Source organism: Natator depressus, chromosome 21 (assembly GCF_965152275.1).
Source record: "Natator depressus isolate rNatDep1 chromosome 21, rNatDep2.hap1, whole genome shotgun sequence".
Taxonomy (NCBI): domain Eukaryota; kingdom Metazoa; phylum Chordata; order Testudines; family Cheloniidae; genus Natator; species Natator depressus.
Window position 1 is genome coordinate 5,807,295 of NC_134254.1, and position 22,806 is coordinate 5,830,100.

General features: G+C 43.7%; 1 protein-coding gene across 2 annotated transcripts; it reads left to right on the forward strand.

Annotated features, from left to right (window-relative positions):
- EIF2D (eukaryotic translation initiation factor 2D) lies at nucleotides 1-22,518 on the forward strand. 2 transcript variants are annotated; one of them, XM_074936315.1, is made up of 15 exons: nucleotides 1-291; nucleotides 2,683-2,873; nucleotides 3,688-3,771; nucleotides 7,394-7,484; nucleotides 9,498-9,605; nucleotides 12,514-12,806; nucleotides 15,458-15,575; nucleotides 16,535-16,580; nucleotides 18,038-18,141; nucleotides 19,480-19,638; nucleotides 20,285-20,374; nucleotides 20,709-20,804; nucleotides 21,275-21,395; nucleotides 22,058-22,232; nucleotides 22,317-22,518. In XM_074936315.1, the coding sequence occupies exons 1-15, from the start codon at nucleotides 236-238 to the stop codon at nucleotides 22,412-22,414; spliced, it is 1,830 nt and encodes a 609-aa protein (XP_074792416.1). In that variant the 5' UTR covers nucleotides 1-235; the 3' UTR covers nucleotides 22,415-22,518. The 2 variants fall into 2 exon arrangements, with proteins under 2 accessions (XP_074792416.1, XP_074792417.1); XM_074936316.1 differs by having other exon boundaries at nucleotides 3-291; nucleotides 22,340-22,517.
- Nucleotides 22,519-22,806: the final 288 nt, after the last annotated feature.

The window sequence follows — 22,806 nt, forward strand, 5'->3', positions numbered from 1 at the left end:
GGAGCAGTAAGAGCAGAAGGAAGCAGCGATGTGTGTTGCCACACGGGCTCTTTTTGCTGCGGGACTGCAACATGGCTGCTCCCATGCCATGAAGCAGGAGCTCTGCAGTCCTGGGGCTGAACTCCTGCTTTCGCCTTCCTAGCAGCCTACCTGCGCGGCTGGCCCCGCGCCTCTGGGCCTGCCAGGGTTTGGGGGCAGAGCCGAAGGGCGTGAAGCCTGCCCTTTGGAGTGGATCATGTTTTCCAAGGCCTTCAGGGTGAAATCCAACACTGCCATCAAAGGGTCTGATAGGTGAGTGGGTTATGTTAATTTCACTCCAGGCCCACGGTGAGATTTTTAGGGTAGCTGGCATGAGTTACCTTCTCCTGCGTTGTCTGGTTAGGTCAGGTGCAGACACAAGCTTGAACAGGAGCGATTTCGAAGAGGCACGAGTCGGATTTTACATCTTGCTGAAGAGCAGACCGCAATCTCCTGCATTCAAGATGGGGAGGCTTATTATTATTATTATTTAAATGCCATTCCTGAGAGTCTGCAACGTATCGCCTTCCCCATAACTGAAGCTAGGCTGTGGATTCTTTTTCCGTCACGTTGGCATACAAGCGTTGCCAGATGGACTGCACCCAAGGACTGGTTACACAGTCGCGCTGAAACAGATGGGCTTTAAATAATGTGGCAGTTTCTGAGTTATGTTGTGAGGCAAATTTTGAAGGCTTGCTTTCTTTTTTTTTTTTTAAGCAGGAAAACCTCCCTTACCGTATTTCTGCTAGCCTGTGGAAGTCTATTTGTAATATTTTGTGTGATGGCGCAGTGAACGTATTAATACGTAAAATATTTGGAACACAGGGTGGGTGAGGGAATATCTTTTATTGGACCAACTTCTGTTGGTGAGAGAGACGAGCTTCTGAGCTTACACAGAGCTCTACAGAAGTTGGTCCAATAAAAGATATAACCTTGTCCCCATACTATCCGGGGACCACATACTTTAAATATTGGTAATAATACAAACCAAGTCCACTAAGAGCCTTGCAGCACAAAGGTAGCGTTCACTAAATTCAGTCAATACTGGTGTTTAACTGAAGATGCCTTCATAGCACAACAAAATTTAAATGTTTTTACATGAATAACTTATCAGCCTGGGGATGACATCGAGTAGCTACACTGTGGTTTAAAACCCCCCAGGCCCTGTCTCTGCTAGGATTTTACATTGAGATAACTGTCTTAAGTTAAAACAACAAGGAGTCCTTGTGGCATCTTAGAGACTAACATTTATTTGGACATAAGCTTTCGTGGGCTAGAACCCACTTCATCAGATGCATGGAGTAGAAAATACAGTAGGCAGGTATAAATATACAGCACATGAAAAGATGGCAGTTGCCTTAGACACCAGCATAGGACCTAACCACATCAGCCACACCATCAGGAGCTCGTTCACCTGCACATCTACCAATGTGATATATGCCATCATGTGCCAGCAATGCCCCTCTGCCATGTACATTGGCCGAACCGGACAGTCTCTATGCAAAAGAATAAATGGACACAATCAGACATCAAGAATTGTAACATTAAAAAACCAGTAGGAGAGCACTTCGATCTCCCTGGACACTCAGTAACAGACTTAAGTGGCCATTCTTCAACAAAAAAAACCTTCAAAAACAGACTTCAATGAGAAATGGCAGAACTAGAATTAAATTGCAAACTTGACACCATCAAATTAGGCCTGAATAAAGACTGGGAGTGGCTGGCTCACTACAAAAAAGAATTTTCCCTTTGTTGATACTCACACCTTCTTGTCAACTGTTGGGAATGGGACATATCTACCCTAACTGAATTGGCCTCGTTAGCACTGACCCCCCTGCTTGGTAAGGCAACTCCCATCTTTTCATGTTCTGTATATTTATACCTACCTACTGTATTTTCCACTCCATGCATCTGATGAAGTGGGTTTTAGCCCATCGAAGCTTATGCCCAAATAAATTTTAGTTTTTAAGGTGCCACTGGAGGAGCTCCTCCTTGTTTTTGCTGATATAGACTAACACAGCTACCCCTTTGAAACCTGTCTTGAGTTAGCTATCTCATGGTAAACACGTACCTTTTTAGCAGTGAAGACATAGCCTAAGTTAACCAATGGCCTTTACCTGAAAGAAGGCTTGGGGTCCCAGTTCACTATGGCTGTGTACATTCGTGTTGTCACTTGCACCCGTGCAAAGTGAGTGTAGAATTCTACTAGTCTGATTTGCTCATGTTTTACTCCCAGTTTGTGCTGGTGTGAATGACCCCAAAAAGGTTCAGGACAACCACGAATCAGGCCCTCCATCTTCAGATAGACGCGTTTTTACTAACAGCTTTGCTGATGTAGAATTGTATGTTTGTTTGTGACAGTTGAAGAAGGGCTTCAGCCTGCAAAGCAGATGGAACGTGGCCTGAATGAGCAGGAGGCAAAATATGAACTGACTATTACCCCCCCAGCTCCTGTCCCGTTTTTTCACAGTTGCTATCTGGTCAACCTACACCTGGAAGACCTCTGTGTACCCCTGGTTGAGAACCACTGCATAGCTAGGATCCCACCTGAACCCATGTCTCCTTAGACATGACTAGTCTCTGCCTGTACCCTGTCCTTTAAAAATTAAATTAAATTAAAAAAAAACACCCTTACTTTTGCTCAGCACCGATTTATCTTTACAGGAGGAAACTGCGGACTGATGTTGCCGCAGCTTTTCCCGCCCTCAGCAGTGAACAGCTGTCAGAAGTTGTTCCAAACAGAGAGGAACTCAACATAGTCAAACTGTATACTCACAAAGGGGATGCGGTCACGGTGTATGCCAACAACAGGAACCCAGTCCTTTTTGAAATGGAGAAAACTCTGTATCCAACAGGTATGAGATATGAAATAGAATATCTTTCCAAACCCCTCCTCCCTCTCAGACATAAAACTCTCCTACAAGTTCTGTACATGCCCATGTATTCAAGGTACTTGTATATGCCATTACTGTAGTATCTGAGTGCCTCACATTCTGTAATGTATTTATCCTTACAATACCCTTGTGATGTAGGGCAGTATTATCCCCTATTGACAGGAAACTGAGTCACAGAGAGATGACTTGCCCAGGATCACACAGGAAGTGTGGGGTGGAACAAGAACTTAAACCCAGATCTCCCAAATCCTAGGCTACTGTCCTAACTGCTGGACCGTCCTTCCTTTCTGGCCCCGTTACTGTAAGGCACAACTGCCATGAGTATGAAGTTCAACCTTCTTTATGTGGAATTCGGTGCGTGAAAGACTGAATTGCCCTGATAAAATATGCTGGTCCATCGTTTTTATCCGCCCACTCAGTGACTCTCCCATGTTATCATAACAACAATTCAGGTCAAAGCATCCTTGATTTAAAGAAGACAATGTCAACATGTCCATAGATCATCTATCCATCCTTTATTAAAATCTACTGAAAGCTTGAAAATGAAATGTTAGTATTTTAGTTTGTCCGTTGTGAGTATCTACTGGCTTGTTGTTTTGATGCTGCTGGGCTGTGCAGCCTGATTTGTTGACCATCCATGTGAGAGAAGAATCTGGCTAGTTACAGTCAAGGGTGTGCTGCTGTAATTGTATTACTGGGTCTTGAAGATGGAGAGAAGCAACAGCTAGAGAAATCTGTAATGCCATGTTTTTAAAATCCGTTTTCTTTTGGACAGTTTATACTTTGTGGTCCTATCCAGATCTTCTTCCAGCATTCTCAACATGGCCCCCAGTGCTACAGAGACTAGCAGGAGGAGCAGGTAAGAGAATCAAAACGCAATTACTTTGTGATACGTGCGTCAGTTGCCTTGGGAAATTAATTCGTCTAGATCTGTACTTTTTTTTTTTTTAATCAAGCTCATTTTGCTAGTGCAGGACAAGATTTTTAAGATCTTTTTAAAAAAAAAAAAAAGCAGAAACTCACTGTTCAGAAGGGTGCACTGAAAGTGTGGGGGGGATTGTTTGTTTTTTTGTCTCCTTAAAAAGGAAAACCAATTAGCCACAAATAGAGTTTGCAAACTAAATATAATATATATAGGTCAGTCTGTTCAAATGCATTGATCCTTCCCATCTGATGGCTCTAGAGTTGGAATTTTGTCTGTTGTTGCTCTTCATACATTGGTTAGACAGATATTGATTTAACAGCCATTAACTGGGACACTGAAGTACGTGTTTCCTCATTCTGTAGCGTTTGTTGTAATTAACTTTCACAGGGTAACTAAATTTAAATGCTTTCATTTTGCTTTGCTTTAAGGGATGTCTCTCTCTGTCCGAATTCAGTTTAAGCAGATGCCACTACATGTGCATATATTAAAGCTGGGCCCTGGCTGCAATCTCAGAGCTGATTCCTCGCTCCCTACATTTCGGATTGTGCACATCCTGTGGGAGTTACAATTAAATCCTTGGCTCTGAACTCAGCCCTGTGGGTCAGCTCCAAAACCAGAAGAGTGTCTGGTTTTCCAGAGTCCACTGTAGATACCATTCAGAATCCACTTTGGATCCTGGGTCATGCCATTCTGAGCTGAAATCTCATACAGCTTTCATGAGAGCTGTGTGTCCCCAAACCTTACTCCTGGCTTGACCTCAAACCTAAACCGCAAGCCTAAACCTGATCAGAATCTGAATGCTGTCTTCTCAGCGTGTGTGGGGATGTGTGTCGAGAAGGGGGCTGCCTTTCTCCCACCACATAGCCTGCCTCAGGTGGAAGCAGCACTGCAGTGGTACTTGAGGCCCTCTGCTTTGGGTGCCTGCTGCTTTATAGCCAAGGGGCCTGTGTGGACAACAGCCCCCGGTCCTGTGGCCTGCCACTGACATAGACAGCTGAAGCGTGTGTCTAGCCACTGACTGCAGTGACCGAGTTTGCACGGAGAAGGTCCTGTTGGTAGGAGAAGGAGGCTGATTAAAGTGGGGTTCAGGTCACTGGTCTCCCTTGGCAACCAGGCTGCCTCAACTGACTTCTGAGCCAGAGCCAAAGATGAGAGGGTGGCCCTGGAGACAGTAGCCATCATAGCAGGGGGGAGGGGCAGAGACACACTGATGCAGAAGCCTCTGGAAAGGGGGTGAGACTGCAGCAGCCTGGAGTTGGGGAGCAGGGAGCCAACTGTTGTGGTAAAGCCAAGGCCGTGCCACTCTGTACTATCTCTTCATTTGGCTCTAAGCATCCAGCCAGGTATTTTTGCCTTTATCATTTGCTAGATATGTTCTGACATGTTACTTACTTCATCCTGCAGCGCTGAGACCTTTGTGCGGCTCCTTCCCTTGCTCAGGAATTTCACAAATCAGTCACCGTTTGGGAGCTAGGCTTGGATGCATGTTGCAGTGTTAGATTTGATGAAAGCTGCTGTAGCCGCAAATGGGAGGGAAAAAAAGGTGTTTGCTTCTGTGTGGGTATAAAAATCCATGATGCTGCGGAGCAAGGGGCCTGAAGTGTCTACTCAGATCAGACCACTCAGCCGTCCAGCCCTGCTCCTTGCCTCCGTCGGGGCCAATATCCCAGGCTTCCGAGGTAGGCAACCCTTGTCACCTAGAATGGGAATGGTACAGTGCTGTATTTGGCAAGGAGAGGGTTAACCCTGTGTCTCTGTGCAGAGGAAAGGTCACAGCTGCCTTCAGTGCAGGGCTGGCCCAGCTGAGGCTAATTAGGCAATCATCTCTTCACCCTCAGAGAGCAGGACAGTAAGGGGCCTGCACTGGCTTGTAGAAGAAGCTAGAACCTACTATCAGGATGAAAGAGAAAAAGGTTAGCTGGAAACACTCTCCTTTATTCCTCCCTCTCCTTTGCCCATGCCCTTATTTTAAAAATATGGGCTCAGTTGAGCTGCCCAAAGCCTTCCTGCTTTGGCTAATTTAATTTAACAACCTGGCTGAATGAAGCCTTTTGACAGTAATGTACTGGATGGGCTCCTGGCAGAGTGTCTGAGCCTCGTTTTCTTGGTGCAGCATTTGCAGTGTCGGTGTGCAGAATTAGAAGCTTTTGGTGGAGGGCTTTACCTTTGAATCCATGGTGAGGGGCCAGCTCAGAGGTATTATGGGACGGGAATCTTCTTCCATATGGAAAATACTCTGTGTGTGATGCACACGGTTCCAAGTAGCTTCGCCTTTGTCAGCAGGATTGTTTTAGATAAGAGGATGTGGTCCTGATCCACAAAGGTATTTAGGCTTTTGACTTCCATTGATTTCAACAGAAGTTAGGAACTTAAATACCTTTTCTGGATCTGGGCATATGTGTCAATGGTGCCTCTATTTTAATAGGGTGATAAGATGGTTTTGTAGGTCCTCCCTCCCCATCCCTACTCTTTAGATTGTGTATAGAAGGGTGAAGTATTTTCAAGTGTAGTAGCCTAAGTGGTGACTGCATCTCATTCATTGGCAGCTCTTGTTTTATGCTTCTGGCTTGTTTAATTTAGGTTTTAGTTGATCCTGCCAATCAATTTTTAAAGCACCTCAGTGAAAATTGATTTTCTTGGTTTGAGCTTTAAAGCTAAGTGGCACATGGCAGATTTTCTAACAGCCTCTTGCTTCACTGTTTGGTGCATTGTAAGGGTTAGGGCAGGAGCCTGGGAGGCAGGCAGGTCTCCTGGGGTCTAGAGGAGTGTGGTGTAATGAGATAGAAAAGGGAAGTCTGAGAGTCAGGACGCTTGGGTTCTAATTCCATGCTCTTCTGCTGATGTGCTTTGTGAACTTGGGCAAATCATTTCACCTTGTAGTTCTCTGAAAATCCTATTTTCCTGCGTGTCACAAAAGGGAAGTGATGTTATTTGTAGAGACATGGAAAAAATCAACCTGCTTAGTGCCAATACCACAGATATGTCAGGACTGTATTTTAAGGAAAATGTGTGATTTCCACACTGCCCTGAAATGTAACGAATCAGACTAGAAAATGTCATCCTGAGACAAGAAAAATGGCTGGAAGGAAGTCATGGTCTTCTGCTAGAAACCAGGCTCCTCTTGGGGGAGGAGGTGGGACAGGACTAGCTTCCCTCTTGGTAGCAAACAAACTTACTGCCAAGTTACTCAGTTGGTCCTTTACATAGAGTTCACCTCTTCCTCCTAATGGTCCCTTTGACCCTGACATTACCAGTTGCTGTACAGACACTCAGCTGTGTCTCGTGTGCTTTGGGACGTGAGGGTGACTCAGTACCCCCCTGAATCAGGCCGGTTATCCCACCCACTTCTGGAAGGAAACTGGAAAGTATTCTTAACTAGATAGCAGGCATGCAGGAGATTGTATTTTACCTGACATGTGCTTGGCTGTTGCCAGGGTTGTATTTTTGCTGAATAACAGAATGGCTGGAGGCAGAAGGGGTGGGTGGTTAGTCACTGGCTTGCCACTGTTCTTTAAAGCAGAGTGGATGCTAATAGCTCTTTACTGTTTTATCTCAGATCTAATGCTGCCAGGAGTTATGGTGCCATCTTGTGGTCTTCCTCAGGTACAGCAGGGCACTCTCTGTGCCATCACCCTGGTGGGAAACAGGTACAATTTATCTATAGTTTCTTACAATGAAGGAAGAAAAGTTGTATTTTTATGTGAGGATTTTGAGAGGGATTAGGAGAAACAAAATATGAAGGCAGGCTTGGATTTTGGGAAATTCTGCAAAAAAATATTTGCAAATTTGCTGTGGCATAATCATGAGTATCCTACAGATTTCGCTTTTGGTGGAAAATTTTGCAAATTGGATGGTTTTGAATCATACAATGCACAACGTTCAAATAAATACAAGATTTTTCTTTAATGTTGAGGGTTGTGTTTTGAAAGAGGATCATTTTTAACAAAACCATGAAATTCTGCTCAGTTTTTTCTCTTGGACATGGGCTAATTTGTCCTCTGAAGTATGTGGGGGCAGGGACCACAGAATTTACTGGTGGTGTTGGGGTGGGTTGGTCTGTTTGTTTTGTGAACACAGATAACTTTAACAAATTTAAAAGAACGCCTAAACCCTGTAAATTCAAAGCTTTTTTTCCAAATGTTGTTTTGACTGCTCTTTGCAACCCTGTAAATTTGTCTCCTCCTAAGGAGAAAGGCAGGTAAGTAGCTGGCACACCCAGTACATAAGAATGGCCGTTCTGGGTCAGACCAATGGTCTATTTAACCTGGTATCTTGTCTTCTGACCAGGGTGGATTTGATTTAAATCAAATTAGAAGCTTTTGGAAGGTTCAATTTAATCGTGGATTTCTACATAAAAGTGAATTCTTGTTAGTTCTAACCTTAATACATATCCTTCACAAATCAGAGATAGATGTAGGTTTGATTTTTAGAAGGTACACACTATAAATTTTTAAAGTGATTTATTTTGAAAACTTTTCAGATGAGTTTTACAGCTATATCAGAAAATGAATGATTGGTTATTTCATTTTGCAAAGGTAATTGTAGCAGATATTTATGAAGTCAATGGGAAAGTGAACTATCTCCAGTTCAACAGGTTAATCATTAATATTTGGAAGATTTTCTTGCCATGCTGTGTTAGGAGGAGAACATCACCAGACAGACATTTTAAATTGCTTTATTTAACTAAAACAACATTATCTCTTCAACAGCAAACGTGATATTTTAACAAAACAAGCATATGAATGTTTGAATTTAGTTAAACATTCAAGTTTTTTACAATCAGGTTTGTTTTTGTTAAAATTGTTTTTAAATTAAAATAGTTAAATGAAATATATTTTTTTAAAAAAACAACCATCACCACCACTTTTGCTGTTAACAAGCATGTTATCTCTGGAGAGACAAATCCACAGTTTGAGAACTGCAAAACTAAGCATCTCTGATGGTATCTTCTAGACTGAGCACTGAGTCCCATTGGATAGATAGAAAGATTAATCTATACAGAAGTCCCTGGAACCCCATAAGATTGGTTCCCTAATCTATGAACTATTGGAACTCATTTACAAAACTTTTCTTAAACATTACATGAATATATTGTCTCATACTATAGAATTAGAATTTATAATCCCTATTACATTACAGCTCAAAGATATCTCATCATGGATCTTAACTAAAACTATCTTTAGATTGTTTGGTCAAATGCTTTCTGAGGAAAAACTATCTGATTTTTTTTGTATTTTTAAAATATTGTTGATTTTTATCCACCCTGCTTCTGACAGTGGCTGGTACCAGGTGCTTCAAAGGGAATGAATAGATCAGGGCAACTTTTGGGTGATACCTCCCCTGTCGTCCAATCCCAGCTTCTGGCAGAGAGAAAAGTATGTTAAGAAAGGGTGGCTGTTCAGTGACAATTCATGTGGGGTAGTATTGGGAGAAGACCTTGCATACTAGAGGGGAGTGGGTGAAACTAGAAGATGTCCCGAAGCCTTGAAATTGCAGAGTGTGAAGAACAGATTCAGGGTAAAACTATCATACAATAGTAATTAGCCTCCATTATCAAGAACATTGTGAAAGAAAGTGAATGTGCTATGGTGGCTTAAGAGTCATGTGTTCCAGGTAGCGTGAAAACTTTGCTATTTCCCATTCTGATACTGTTTTCTCAGAGCCCCAGTAGCAGTAGGAGTCGCTACCATGCCCACTGCAGAGATGCTGGCTGCCAGAATGAAAGGGAAGGGCTTCACCGTGCTGCATGCTTACACAGACCACTTATGGTGAGTATGCAGACAAGGGTACAGTGTGTCTTAGAAAGTGAGATGAGTGAGTACCGGGTCTGAAATACTGCCTGGAACCTGTTGTAATAATTGGCCCTACAAATTTACCCTAACTTTGAGCTCGGCCGTAAGAGCTGAGAGAGAGTTCATGGAATGCCACAATAACCTATAACCACACATGTTGACAGGAAAAGTTGCAAAAGCAAGGCAGGCAGGCTGAATTAGTCCAGACAAAAGGGCTACGGATATAAACCAGGACAGTGTTAAGGTCATGCCTGATAAACAAGAAAAGCTAAAACCAAAAAAATCAATGAGCCAGAACTGGGGTGTCAGAAACTATGCGTAATTGGTGGACGACATAATGAAGGGATGGGCTATTCCACCTGCCACTCCCTTTTTGGGGTCTTTAAAGGGATAGACATGGGGTAGAATAAATTGGCTCCTGGAGCAAGCTTCACCCTCTTGGCTGCCACCCCCACCATCTCCTGGGACTTCAGACCACCTCATTTCTAACCCTGAGAGATGTTCTGACCAGACTGGCCCAGAGAGGGAGCCAGGTGACCATTGCCACCTCCACTGGCTCCAGTTTATTTCTGAATACCACCTGGGATGCAAAATTTGGCCACCCCCTTGCAAAATGTGTCCTTTTCCTTCCCTACTGTATTTCTTCTCTTGTATCCCACTCCTTTTTTCCTTCTGTCTAATAAGAGCCTGGCTTAGCCAGCCAAGACTGCATGTTTTGCAACACTGCTGTAAGTTTATGTCCAGAAAGAGACAGCTAAAAGCAATGCCTTAAACAGCCCAATGCTGGTACAGGTTTGCCAGGATTTGGAGTAGCTGGTAAGACCAGGTGCTGGACTTGTGTTTTTCCAGTAGTGAGGTTGCAAGTGAGAAACAACACCAGAAACAGAAGCTGCATTTTCTATCTGTGCTGCTGTTTTTTCTGCCCTTTTTCATGTGGGCGTTTTGTTTGGTCTTCTAGGAAACAAGAGTTGGCTTTAATAGCAGCAGTGGCAACAACCCATCTCAACTAACTTCTTCTCATTTCCCCAAAGGGACAGTTGCTACCATCTTGAATAGCATTTAAGAGATTGTCGAACAGAGGGGATTCCCCCCCCCCCCCCCCCCAAAAGCTCTCTCCGGGGAAAGGGCACAAGGGATATTGTTTAAAATTAAAGCCTTCTTTAATACTTAACATTTCAAATACTTTAACATAGTTTTCCTTATTTTCTGTATCTTGAGTAAAAGAATTCTTAATGGTGTGTTTGCTGTGGTACTAATCAATCTGAGGTTTCCATATACCAAATCCTGAACCTCATTTAACAGTGTGTAATGTTTGTGACTGGGTCATGTTAACACCTTAGACTCTTTGGGCCCATTTGTTCCATCTAAGTTAGTACAGGAGGTTTAGATCCCAGCAGAGTCAGTGTAGATACACAATTCAGTACTCTTAGGGGGCATATATTGGATGACCCCATAGCAATAGATGTCTGGTCTGCTCCATGTGCTGTGGGAATTTTAATATCTACTTCTAGTCAGAGAAGGGGTTTGCCCTGATGTCCTTTTATGTGCATGTGCATGTAAACGCAGGATATTGGAACTAAATCTCTAGTGAAACTTCTTTAAGCTTAATGGAGTTGCATCATGAACAATTTGGCCCAGTGTTGTTACTCTGCCTTAATTTAGTACCTTTTTGCTCTGCATTAAGTGTGCGCTGATTTTCATTTAAAGAAAAGGTATATCCAAATCTTGACTCCCATTTTCCCTAGAGAACGCCCTCTGCTGGGACTTTCAGTAACCACCACCACCCCAGTCTGTTATCTTATGAAACATGTGTTCTGCGGAAGGAGGTTGCTACAGCTTTCACTCTTACTGGTGTCCACAGAGAGGCACTTTGGGTGTGTTCCCTTATTAGAACCCTGCAAGAGCCTGTCTGTTTTCAGAGGTTCATGGCCTGAGGTCAGCTGGGGTCAAAATGTAGTGCCATTTTAATGGCTGTTTGGCCTACGTGAAATGAATTGGACGTGGGTGTGTCTCAATCCAGTCCCTGATGTTCAAGTACTCCTGTCACAAAACCACCATCCCGCCCGGCACTAGCCGCCCTCCTTGTTCGGAGGTACAAGTCGGAGGCCCAGACCTGAATGAGCCATGGAGACTCCATAGCCCTCTTGGCTCTGGTAGGACAAAGCCACCGATTAGAGTTAAGGCACGGTGTGGGAGAAGTTTGCATTGCTGCCGATTGTGTTATTCCTGTTGTGTGGATAAAGAGAGGACTCGGGCCTCCTGGACTAACCAAACTGGTGCTTATCATGGGCACCAGTTTCACCACAAGGGGTTTTAAAAATCAAAATGGAGTCATTTGGGGACAGCAATAGCATGATGTGCTGTAGGCTTGGCAGTGGCAAGTTGCCTCTTAGTGGACCTGGGATCCTGACTGGCCTGCTTTGGGGCTGGCCAGTAGCTGCAAAACATCAAAAACCGAGTGAGAGGCTTAAGGAGTTCAGCCTACTTAATTTATGGAAAAGAAGGATAAGAAGTGGCTTGATGAATCTAGAAGCACAGTACCTATGTGGGGAGGAGATTTGTGAAAATAGAGGACTCTAATTTAGCAGACAAAGGCATAATGAGCCCCAATGGCTAGATGCCAAATTCAGACGAGAAATAAGGTGCACACTTCTCACAGCAAGGATAATTAACCATGGGAACAACTTACTTACCTGGGAGTGTGGTGGATTCTTCATCACTAGATGGATCTGTATTTTCTCGCTCCATGAGTTTGTAACAGTTAGCTGGGACTGGCCAGGCTTTTCGGCACAGGATGCGTCACAGCTATATGGGGAACCATCCTGTATGAAGAGAGTAAAGAACCATCAATAAAGCTGCTTTATGCTTTTTATTGTTTTTAAAGGGGATTTGGAGACAAGTCTTACCCACCCACAATAGCTCCCTTGGTAGCAGAGCCTGCGGAGCTGGAAAGCACGGATGAGGATGACAAAGACGAGGAGGGACGGGAGCCTGGCAACGACCTCTCCATTGCCCCGTCGCTACAAATGGACATTGGCAATTTGAACCTGCAGGAGGGAGATGGCTGTGCAAGGCTGATGGAGGAGGAGGAGGAACCTGGTGAGACTAGAGCTGCAGAAATGGCTGAAGATATCGCTGAGGTTCAGCCAGAAACAGAAGATGGCAGAACTCCACAAGGTACTACAGCATGAAAATGAAACCAAGTTGTATGTCTATGCAGTTGTCACTTCTGTATTAGATTCCCATGTGTTCCTGTTACTTGGCTAGACGTAGCAAGCCTTACATGTACTTCAGCTCGCACTGAGCGCAGCTGCCCAGTTCTTGAACAACGGAGGGACATGGAGCCTGCAATCCTTTGAAAAGCCCCGTAGTAACTGCTGTGAGCCAGGGCATTCATGCAGAAATCATTGCGTGCATAGTGTGGCTCCTTGGGTACCATGCTGACCTATAAACACCTCCCTTTCCTCAGAGTATTCCATGAATACTGCATGCAGATGTGGTCGCCCCATCTCCAGAAAGATATATTAGAACTGGAAAAGGTTCAGGAAAGGGTAACAAAAATCATTAGGGGTATGGAATGGCTTCCGAATGAGGAGAGATTAATAAAACTGGGACTCTTCAGACTGGAAAAGGGGGGAGATGATAGAGGTCTGTAAAATCATGACTGCTGTGGAGAAAGTAAATAAGGCAGTGTTTACTGTCATAACACAAGAACGAGGAGTCACCAAATGAAATGAATAGGCAGCAGGTTTAAAACAAACAAAAGGAAGTATTTTTTCACACAACGCACAGTCAACTGTGGAACTGTTTGCTAGAGGATGTTGTGAAGGCCAAGACTATAACAGCGTTCAAAAAAAGAATTAGATAAATTCATGGAGAATAGGTCCATCAGTGGCTGTTAGCCAGGATGGTGTCCCTAGCCTGTTTGCCAGAAGCTGGGAATAGGCGACAGGGGATGGATCGCTTGATTACCACCTGTTCAACTGATTCCCTCTGAAGCACCGGGCATTGGCCACTGTCGGAAGATGGACACTGGGCTCGATGGACCTTTGGTCTGACGCAGTATGGCTGTTCTTATGTTCAGTCTCTTGGCTGTCCCAGGGATTTGCCTCGTAGTTGATGGGCAGGCAGCAATTCAGTAGCAACCTCATGCCTTAGCTGCTGAGCACATGTCTGGGTGGGCTGAATTCTCCTCAACTTCAGTGAGGTGAAGGTTCTGGGCATGCTGTGTGGTCTGGGCTCTATGGAACTGTTTTGCCTGAAGCTGCTGGAGCTGACAACGTGATGGTCTTTCAATCCAGTACCAAAACTTCCCTCTTTTGGTTCCGCTTGTGTTATGAGATGCATTGAAGTGATTAGGGCATTGAATTGAGAGGATATGTGGATTCTATTCCTGGCTCTGCCACTCACCTTCTATATGACTGTGGGCAATTCACTTCTCCTTGCACCTCCATTTCCCCATCGGTATAATGGGGATAATGATACTCATCTTTGTAAAGCGCTTTGAGAGATTTATGAATTAGGCTCAGTGAAACTGTTGTGGGAGCAGCGCCAAAGATTCCATGCTCAAAAGATACCCTGGGTGATGGTGAGCTTTAGAAAGCACCCTCTGGCATACTGCAGAAAATTTAGTGTTCAAGTACTGTAGTTCATGACATGGTATAGATAATATATAGCTTCACAAATGTTGCTGAAGTGTGTGTGATAAAGAGAGACACACCTACCTCTTGGGTAGATAAGGTGAGCCCAAGATGGGACTACAGTGGGAGCTATTAATTTTTCACCCAAGCTGGTCTCAAATGTAAGCAATTCCGGTGTCCCGTTAGGAAGGAAAAACTTCTCTGTGACTGTATAGTTTTTTTTTTTAAAAACTGAGAATTTCAGCCCAAAAGGTCCATATTTGTAAAAGCTGTTTCCCCTGAGCAAAAGTTGCCCTGGTGTGGGGCTTTTCTGGAGCCCTTCTTACAATAAAAGTGTCCCTTTCTGGGCTCAAAACATAAATCCCTTGTTAGGCGGGAGTGCCATTTTTGGAATCTTAAACTAGCAGCAGCGTTCTGTAGAAACGATGTATGTATATCAACTCCCCACAGACAGCGCACTGCAAACAAACCACTCTGGGAAAGTGCTTTTCAAAGGATTGCAGGCTCCGTGTGCCCACGTTCACAGAGGGAAAACAACCCACCTGAGTGAAGTCTGAGAAGGAGCTCCCTGTTGCATTGCCTGTAAGAGGGCTAAGCAATAAGCACGGCAAAAAAGTCAGAGTTTGGCCGATGGTATTTAAAGGGAATTGTATTTAAAACAGATTTATGTAACTGGACTCAGTTCCACTTCCTAACAACTCAGGCTGTTGATCTTCCTGCTTTAATCTAGGTAAAACCCTGGAGAGGGAAAGAGTAGGAGGTGAACACGATTATCCTTTTTTTATAGATGGGGAAACGTTGGGCACAAAGGAGGTTAAGTGACTATCCCAAGGCCACAGCAGCGAGATGGTATCAGCACTAGGATTAGAATGTACAAGATCCTGGCTCCCGGTCTTGCTGTTTAGACGTGTTGAACGTAGGGTGACCAGATAGAAAGTGTGAAAAATCGGGATGGGGGTAGAGGGTAATAGGTGCCTATATAAGAAAAATTCCCAAATATCGGGACTGTCCCTATAAAATCGGGACATCTGGCCACCCGAGTTGAATGTAGTGTGTACATCAAAATGATTTAACATTGTAAGGTGCAAAGTCAGAGGAATCAATACAAAAATAAATGAGACCTCATTCTTGTGAGAGCACTCTCCCTTTCTGCACAGAGGCCCATGAGAAATATCTGTGTTTCTACAGAGCGAATGGATGAGTTACTGCATCAATGTTTTTTTCATGCCTTAAAATGTAAAGTGAAGAAGTCAGAGCTCCCGCTACTGACCAGCACCTTCCTGCGCAACCATATGGTCTCATGCTGGTATGTGGTAAGAAGACCATCCTTGGGTTTGCATGGTGGGTTTTTTGGGTTTAAATGAAATTGTTGTGGGACAGTGAGATTTAGGATGAAGCTGCTGCCTTTTGTGTAATTCAGGTGTTTATGGTGTATGTTTACACGAGAGTTCAATGTATTTGATTGCCAATCAACTCAAGTTGGCTAACAAGTTTATACATCCTACCCTGGACTCTGCAAGTGTTTGTTTCAGGATTGTCTCCCTCAATTTCCCTCTTCAAAAGTTCAACACACGATCAGTGGTTCCTAAAGTGGGGGTTCTGCCGTGCGTTATTTGGGGCGGGTATGTGCCTTGAGGAGTACTGCAGTGGGGTCAGAACAGTGTTCCGGCACTTCTGCTCCATGGAGGATGCCATTTTGTTCTCAAAATGGCATAGTCTGTGCACCATGACCTTGCACGCACCATGGATGAGAGGTCACGCCAGTGGGGGCATTCTGGTAGTGCCCATTCAGGACTACACCACAAATTGTAGTTTAAGTGAAAATAGGGGGGATGTAATAACTGCAGACTGTTTACTTCTGGTTCCTGTGTGAGTCTATTATTTTAAAACAAACTAACCTAACAGAAAAAATAAGAAAATGAAACTTATGTCTAAAAACTGAAAGGGGTTTGGGAAGGTTAGTCAGATGGCAATGGGTCCTTGGCAGAAAAAAGTTAGGAAACCACTGTATATTACAGACGTGCCCTCTGCCTTGTTATGCCTAACACACTCGAATGTCGATTACAAAACTGACTCCATTATCTCTCAAAATATGTTTAAATCCACTTTCCCATGTGTAATTCATGTTCACACCACTAAGAAGCTTTTAGCACAGATATTCTTGAAAAGTGCATTTATCATTAATCTTGCCAAACATAAAATATTTTTCCTTGGTGCCGGCTATTTGTTGTAACTTAAAGGGTTAATTGTTTACTCTGTTTGTAGCCCAGAAGGACAACAATTAGACCTAAAGAAATCAAGCTACAAGAAGGTGAGATTTCTTGATATTTACATTTATTTTATTTTTTAAAATCTGGTAAAGTTCTTAGGCCCCCTTGTAGAGAAGCCCTTCCCAAAGACATGGATTGTGTTCTTTTCTCTCATCACTTGTTCAGTCTCACCTTGGCAGACTAACTTTTCCTGAAATCATTTGTCTGGGTCCATCAAATATTGCTAGCTCTGTCTATACTGTTTTGTGTTCGGGGAACACCAATCAAAACTGGGCATCCATTTTGCTAGGCACTGTCCAGACACAGACTAGGAGATAGTCCCCAAAGAATTTAGGCTTGATCTAGACTAGAAAATTCAATATGACTGTTTCTCAGAAGTGTGAAAAATCCACACCTGAGTGGAATAGCTAAACTGACCTAATCCCCAGCGTAGATAGCTCTCGGTTGATGGAAGAATTATTCTGTTGACCTGGCCACTGCCTCTCAGGGAGTGGGATTACCGATGCCAGTCGGCATAGGCAGTGTTTACACTGACACGCTGCAGCTGTCCTGCTGAAGCATTTCAAGTGTAGACAAGCCCTTAGAAAGTATGATTATTCCTGTTGTCAAAGTCAGATTCAGGACTCACATAATTTGTCAGACCACTCTGTTTATTAGCAAAGCGCCTTGCTAATGCACCCAGATGTGAGCCCCTCTCTGAGGCCCAAGATAACTTATTTATACAGCTAAGCCAAAGCCAATTTAACATGAGACAAAAGAAAGCAGAAACTGACAAATATACATACATATCTTATTTGCATACTAACGTTTACCAATCTCCTAGCTCAGTAGGAGCTCTAAGTTAATTAGTTTGAGGACCCTTTGTCTCACACTCCTTAATGTTTCTCTTCCTGACAACTATATTTCAACAAACCCTTCAAGTAGCATTTCTTTAATGAATTATAATTTCAATATAATTCATTCTACTTTCACACTGTTTTACAGACAGGAAACTGAGGCACAAAGAAGTGGCGATTGGCCCATGGTGTCACACAGAATCTGTCACAGAGCTGGGAATTTGAACCCAGATCTCCGGAGTCCCTCTCCAGTGCCTTAACTGCCAGCTGATCCTCCCCCCCCCCGGGATACTCTGATTACCATCCTGCTGTTTTCCTCTTCGGTGCTAACATGATTTTAGCAGCTCATCTCTCAGAGGCTAGAGCTAGGAATTAAAATGTTGTAAGCTGGGAGTAGTAGGTGGCCCGAGGAAGGTCACAACACAAATCAGTTGCAGAGCTAGTAATGGAACCCTTGGTGTCCTGCTCTCAACACTAGACTGCACTGAGCATACAAAGTACCACCAGGGGGTGGTTGTTATATTTATGGAGCAGAGGAGTTGGTTTTGTGACTGACTTACTGAGGTGATCATGCAGATCCCAAAGCAGAGACTGGATGGCTTGGGTTCACTGGCAGCGTTCCTGACTTGTTCCATTATTTCTGCCTCATGTTTCCCCTTCAGCTCTCCAAGTTCCTGCAGTACATGCAACAGCAGAAGATTGTCCAAGTGAAGGAGCTGAACAGAGGGGTGGAGAGTATCGTTCACATAGACTGGAAACACTCTGGGTAAGTTGTAACTAACTGCACTGAAGTTGGTAGAGAGATAAAATGTGATCTAACAAGATCTCGCTGCTTTTTTTCATCTGAGTTAAGGATGTCAACCAAATTTCACCTCAGGTAGTTAGTCTGTCTACCTCAATTTCCCATTTAAATGGCCATGATATTCTTCACTGGTCCTGAACTGTTATGCAGGGGTCTCGTACACTGTAAAATAGCTGCCACATTCCACCCAAGAGGTGGGTAAACTGTTCTGATTGAAGACCCAGGGGTTCAAGCCTTATGCTCCTCCCAGAGATGCTAACTAACAGATTAGGGGTCTAAAACCCCAGAGGTGCGACCCGCAGACAGACCAAACCTGCAACTCACCAAGTCTCTTTACCTCCAAGTGCAGGCTCCAGGGCTGCAGTCTCTGATGCTGGGAAGCAAGAACAGAGCTCTGAAAAGCTGAGCCTTGACCTATTGATTTAGCAGACTGAAATTCAGCACTTGCACCTGATGTGTCTCCTGATCTCACTTGTTCTGTCCTACTCTTTCAAAACTGTCCGCTTCCCAGTTGCCTGTGTGACCACCATCCGCTTTAAAGTGCCACGCTTGTGTCTCGGAAGTTTTATTTTTACCTAGGAGGGATTCTGTTGAAGGGGATTGCAACACTTCAGCTGTGATGGTATTCTTGTCAATATGGATGTTCTTAATCACAGACAGATGTTGCTACCTCCTAAAACTTCTATAGCAAGAGATTAAAGGAAAGAGTTCCTACCTCTTCAGGACACTTTGGGTGTTTGCTAGCAATTCATGTACAGTTACTTTCACGTGTGTGGGTGTGGGGGGTCTTCCATACCGAAAAAGGGGGAGAAATTTGAAAAAAAATAATTGTAAACACCACAAAATTGAGCATTGGGATTGAGGGGCAGGTTAGTACTTGAAACCACTTTGGCTCTCTCTTTGAAACAGACACTGTTTTAAAGAGAGCGCCAAAGTGGCTTCAAGTAACTGGGAAACAGTTCTGGAGTCTAGGACCCAAGCATAGGCTGAGAAGCTGTGCTGGATATCAGCAAGGCAAGTCAGGATACTTGTGCAAAGCAAATCCTGACCATTGCTGCTGGTTCTTAAAATCTGCCGCCCTAGGATCAGGTTCATCAGCAGGCCTGCACCAGTAGGCAGTTGCAGTGTTTAGACAGGAAAGGGGAGAGAGGGTGTGGGCCAGAGTGTCTGTTGTGGGAGGACTATTACACTGCTGAGAAGCTGGAGGCTAATGGAAGAGCTAAACAGTCACCCCATCCTTCCTCACCCAGGAAACTATTGTGAAACTGAGCTCCCTCTGTTGTTTTCTCTATTACATTTCAGCATTAAGTCATTTGTTGTCCCTGAAGCATTCTCTGCTGTGTCAACGGCCCCAGAGAGTAAATGTGGAGACGGAGATCAGCTGTACCATGCTCCTGAAATCATACCACTCTATGGCGTCTCAACCAAAATGGCTCCACTTTTCCAGGAGTCGGGACACAAGTAAGTGTAAGGAAGATAGGAGATGTAGAGGGAGGACCTATGCCAGGTGCCAAAAGGAGTGGGGATAGTTGAGTCGTCAGCACCTTCCCTGTCAGTATTGTAGCAATGTCAGAGCATGCTGCTAGGAGCACTTGGCTGTTGGTGGGGACATTGCCTGGATGAGAGGAATTGAGGCCCTGACGCTTCATCACCAGAGAATCCCTTAGCACTGTTTACCAGTAGAGGTGTGATAACTCAGGTGACCTAGCCAAATTCCAGACTGGGTATTTACAGTCTCTTTACATCAGTTCCCTTTGAATTTTCAAGGGGATACAGCATGTTCTACCTTACTACACAGCAGTTTAGGAGAAGAATTGTCATGTGCTGTTAAACAGCTGCCGTATTACTGTCAGGGGTGAGATTCTGTGCTGTCGTGCCACACAGCTTTCAGCCCAGCAGGGGGGCAGCAGAGGTGACTTGAGACACGGTTGTGCCCCCCCCCCCCCGATTCAGGGCTGGAGCAGCATGCTGTTGTAATTTAAACAGCCTTTGGTGGCCGCTGGCGATCCTCAGGATGCAAGCTACTCTAGAAGTACCAAATGTTAATACTGTTTTCAGAACATCTGATTTCTTAATGCAACATAGTAACGATTTCCTCCTTCTCTAGGAAAGGCAGCATCCTTTCCAGCAGCGATGTGAGAAGTATTATCATCAGCTATGTAAAGACTAATGAGTTGGTTGATGAAACAAACAAGAAGTGAGTAGAAGTGAATCTTATTTGTGCATCTATTTTCACTAGTCAAGCTGAGTGCAGTGCAAAAAGTTAATGTATTAAAAAAATTAACATGATGTTACACTGACCAATTTACCAAACTACAGCACAAGTGCACTGGACTTGTGTGGAGGCCAGTGTAGCTTTTAAATTAATTGGTCGCCAAGTTTTAGGGAGCTGAAACAAATCCATTAGTCAGGAGCAGGTCATGGAAATGATTACAAACAGTGGCATGCTTGGCAGAGAATATAGGCCCTATTTCCACATCTCTGGGAAGAGATAGGGCAGGCTCACATCTAATCAGCTTGTTTTATTACAGCTTTGTAAAGGTGAATCCAATCTTGTGTGACTGCCTGTTGGATAAATGGGAGCAAGATGAGATCTCAAAGCTCAAATGGGATGATCTCCTGAGCAGGTGACTTATTTCCTGACTCTGCTTTAACATTTGCAAAGATTCAGAGTTAGCATTTCACTAGACTACTACATGATGCAAAGCCATGTCTAACTCTAAGCCCTGAAGTAGGCAGTGGCTTCCTTATTGTCAACATAAAAATACCTACAAATAAACCTTTAATTTGTAATGAGTTTAGTAGATACTACTAAGCAAGTGCAAGTCCCATTCTTTCTTTTCTTGCCACCTTGCAAATGACTAGTAATATAGAAACGTAATACTTAAAGGGATAATTTTTCTGATAAGCATTCACAAGGCAAGTCTAACACATCTTTAAACTTATATTTAAGACCATTCTCATATATGTGCTCAGAACTTTGAGATACTTGACCACTCCTGTGGTCTACATATCTGTGGAATCCCAGATTTAATAAAAACGTTATTGCCCAGCCTGGTGTATCTGAGAAACTAAACTCAAGCCATACCTTTCTTAGGTGTCTGGACCAAATGCAGCCTTACCACCAGGTGACATTTTTTGGACATGAACCCATTGTGAGGAAAGGAAATCTTGATCCCATTGACATAACCATAGCACAGAGATCATCCAATAAAAAGGTAACGGCAGAGAGAGAGGATAGGGAAGAGGTATGGCCGATTAACACCTCTTTGGCTCTTAGTCCATCCTGGAGGTGTTCAGCACTTTTAGGACAGACCCTGCTGGAGTTTGGGGCTTCTGCATAGCCAGTCTTGCCCTTTGTCAAGGAGAAGTGGGCGGGTGAGTCACAGTAGCCTGGGCAGTTGGGAAACAGCCACAACTTGGCACAGGACTCTGGTGTAGTTCTGTGCTAATGAGCACGGGCTGTCCCTCAGGCCTGCAGGATAGAGCTCTGAGGATATGAGAGTGTTAAAAGTGTTAAAATTCTTAACACAGCCCTGGCACAGTAATTATCAAGCATGTTTTCTAAAGACCCTGGAATGTCAAGCACATCACATTGTGTTTAAATGCAACCGAATGATTGACATTTTGCCTCCAGCTGTGCTTTTCGTAGTGTGTATGTGTATATATAATAGGTGGACCAGGGTTATACATTAGAACAGATTGTACTGAATCGATCAGATTTTGTGTATGAGCCTATTATGTGACACTAATGGGGAAACTCTTAATGCCCAGTTCTAATCAGAAAAGCAGGATAGGGTCATGACTGCTGTTCTTAAGTAGGGGTGGTAAATAATCCACAAAGTGAAAATCTTCTTGTGACAACGGCTAAAATCCACAGGTGACCATTATTAAGAATCTTGAACTGTATGGCCTAGACCCGCAATTAGTTGCCAACACTCTCCAGCAAAGAGTACAGGCCAGCGCCACTATTAACACACTACCTGGGGCAAAGGACAGAGTTCAGGTCCAGATCCAAGGCAACCAAATCAACCATCTTGCCAAGCTGCTGCTCGGTGAGTTTAAGCTGACATGGACTGTGTCAGTTATAAAAGGTAAAATGTTTTGATTATAAAACCTAGCTCTGGGATGTACTTAAGTTGGACTCTTGGTTATATTGCAGAGGAATACCAGCTACATCGGAAATATATTCAAGGGCTGGAGAAGGCTCCAAAGCTTAGCCGGAAGAAGTAAATAAAGTCTAGTGTGAAAGTATTCAAATCTCATTATTTATAACCAGTTCCGCGTACAGCTGTGGGGTGAAATCCTGGTCCCATTTAAGTCAATAGGAGTTTTGCTGTTGACTTTCATGAGCCCAGGATTTCATCCAAAGAATGTAATTGCTTTAGCTGTTCAAATTTTTTTCCCAATAAAAAATTCAAATGTTGTCCTCTTCCAGATATTTTACTAAAGCGTTCCAATGGGTTACCAAATTGCTGGCTTGTAAACTAATCTTTAACATGCTGACTTTGCATGACTGCATATATGTTACCATGCTTTTTATTTTATGAAAGTAGTCTAACACCTAAACAAAGCCTATTCCAGCACATCATGGCCTAGAATTCATACCTCTTGTAGTTTAAAAGCAAA